Source organism: Myotis davidii, unplaced genomic scaffold, assembly GCF_000327345.1.
Source record: "Myotis davidii unplaced genomic scaffold, ASM32734v1 scaffold198, whole genome shotgun sequence".
Classification (NCBI taxonomy): Eukaryota; Metazoa; Chordata; class Mammalia; order Chiroptera; family Vespertilionidae; genus Myotis; species Myotis davidii.
Window position 1 is genome coordinate 2,330,480 of NW_006291485.1, and position 2,427 is coordinate 2,332,906.

Below are 2,427 nucleotides of genomic sequence, written 5' to 3' on the forward strand. Positions count from 1 at the left end.
GAAATTCCCCTTCTCCACCAGGGACCCGCTCTGCCCAAGTCCCCACCACCACAGGGTTCAGACTCCAAAGCAAGCTCACCTTGAACGTGAACTTGGAGGCACTCATCACTTCTATGATGTTGAAGGCAGCCCAGCTGATGTCATATCCCAACATTTGCAACTGTTGGGAGAGAAAAAGTGACTCACAAGCCTAAGCCCTAACATCCAGTATCCCAGCTCTTGAAAGGACACATGCCACTTGCACTCTGAACACGCAGGTCACCCAACACACAACCTGGGGCATTTCATTTTTCCTGACCAGTTAAATCTTCATATTAAAGACTAGAGGGACAGATTAGTAACAAACACTATAGGATGATGAACATATGTAGCTGAAATCCTAGCATCCTGTGTATTAGTTAAAATTCTCTACAATGATATTCATGAAACCTACATGACTCTGACCAAGAAAGAGGTGGGGGGCAGGAGTGCATGGCCCAGGCTCCCACACCAACCAGGGACCACAGCCAGACAAGGAACAAGGAACACTGCAGAAAACCCACCCAGGATGGTTCAGAGCTCCACCCACCAGGCTCCTAAGCACGGCCTGAAGGGGAGCTGGGCCAGATGGGTCTGGGCTCCACCATGCTCTGTGCCATCTGATAATCATTGCTCACCTCTCCCTTGACTCTTAAGAATTAGCCCTGTGTGCTGGAGGCCAGTGCCTGGAGCTGATGGCATCAATCAATGTTTGGCAGGTGGACAGGTGATGGACCGATGGCGGGATGGATGGACAGACAGAAAAATGGATGGACAGACAGAGAAATGGATGGTGGGCAGAGAAATGGAGGGATAGATGGCTTGATGCTGGAGTTGATAACAGCACCAGGGATGCAGGACAAAGGCACTGTGCAGAAGCGCCGCCTGAGCACTCACATACGTCAGCTTGCAGACGGCGTTTGCTTTGACTGCGATGTTGTCCTGCTTCAGCTCTTGCTTGATTTCATCAATACACTGAGAGATATACTTTGCCTAAAAGGAAAAAAAATTGTGAGAAATCATGAGTGCCTGGCTAAAATAGTTAATAATAATTATTTCAGAAAGAAGGGAGACCCAAAACAAAAAGCCACAGAGCATTTAATTAATGTGAAAAGCCACACAGTATTTCATTTATGTGAAAAGTCCACAGCAGGGAAATCCAGAGAGACAGGTCCTAAAACTGGTTTTGTGATAGTGGCACGACTGATATACTAAAAACCACTGAATTTTAAAAAGCCATTTCTTTTTGCTAAATATTTTTTTTTATCTTCACTGGAAGACATGATTGAGGGAGTGAGAGAAGGAGAGAGGAGAGGAAGAGAAGAGAGAGAAACATCAATCGGTTGCCTTCTATTCGTGTCCTGATCGGGGACCAAAACCACAACCCAGGCACGTACCTTGGCCAGGATTGAACCAGCAACCTTTGGTGCACAGGATGATACTCAACCTACTAAGCACTCTGGCTGGGCTTTTTAAATTTTTTTTAAATTTATTGATTTTAGATAGAGAGAGGAAGGCAAAGGGGATGATGAGAGAGTGAGAGACAGGGAGCGGGAAAGAAACATCGAATTGTTCTATTTATTTATTAATTCATTGGTTGCTTCTTGTATGTGCCCTAAATGGAGACCTGAAGCCTTGGTGTATCAGGATGATGCTCTAACCAACTAAGCTACACGGCCAGGGCCTAAAAAACCATTTCATTTGGATAGGACGCCTCTGATTCCTTCACCATCCTCCTCCTGAGGGCAGGGAGGCCAGGGGAGTGGCAATGGAACAAGCGTGGTGGGTGAGGATGGGTCAGGCCCTGTGGCTGCCCAGGAACAGTGTCAAGCATAGGTAGGCCAGGCTGTGTTGGGGCTGTGACCAGCATGGAGGTAAGATAGGAGCCAGGCTGGGGAAAGATTGGCTGTGAGAAGACCCTCCTGTCCTTAGGAACCCAGGCATCCAGTTGCTCCCAAGGAACTGGGCATCAAGCACATTCAGCCAGCTCCTCCCCACCAAGCTCCCCATCCCCTCTGAGCGTCACATCAGGGCAGCCTCTCCTAAAGCAGCACAAGCTTGACTAAGCATCTCTGCCTATGGCTTCCTTGCCTCTCACTGAGCATGATGTCAAGGGTCATCCAAGCTGCAGCAAGCATCAGTGCTTCATTCCAGCTCCACCATGTGCATGAGGATAACACTGTTTCTATCCATTCCCCCGTGGACACTTGGATTTTTCACTTTTTGCCTTTTGTGAATAGTGCTACTGTGGTCATTTGTGTACAGGTATTAGTGTGCACGTTTTCAATTCTTTTGGGTTTCCTTGCTAACTCAGAACATCTCCTAAAACACCATTCAAAAAGGTCAGACCTGGCCCTAGCTGGTTTGGGTCAGTGGATAGAGGGATAGAGCGTCAGCCTGCGGACCAAA

General features: G+C 47.8%; 1 protein-coding gene across 1 annotated transcript in view; it reads right to left on the reverse strand.

Annotated features, from left to right (window-relative positions):
- The window catches only part of AP3D1 (adaptor related protein complex 3 delta 1 subunit), a 32,301-nt gene extending 30,178 nt beyond the window's left edge, over positions 1 to 2,123 (reverse strand). Inside the window, exons 1-4 of the mRNA XM_015564666.1 lie at positions 2,117 to 2,123; positions 1,751 to 1,828; positions 916 to 1,013; positions 80 to 160 (exon numbers count right to left, since the gene is read on the reverse strand). Coding sequence (XP_015420152.1) covers positions 80 to 160; positions 916 to 1,013; positions 1,751 to 1,828; positions 2,117 to 2,123 — 264 coding nt within the window. The remainder of the gene's footprint in view (positions 1 to 79; positions 161 to 915; positions 1,014 to 1,750; positions 1,829 to 2,116) is intronic.
- Positions 2,124 to 2,427: the final 304 nt, after the last annotated feature.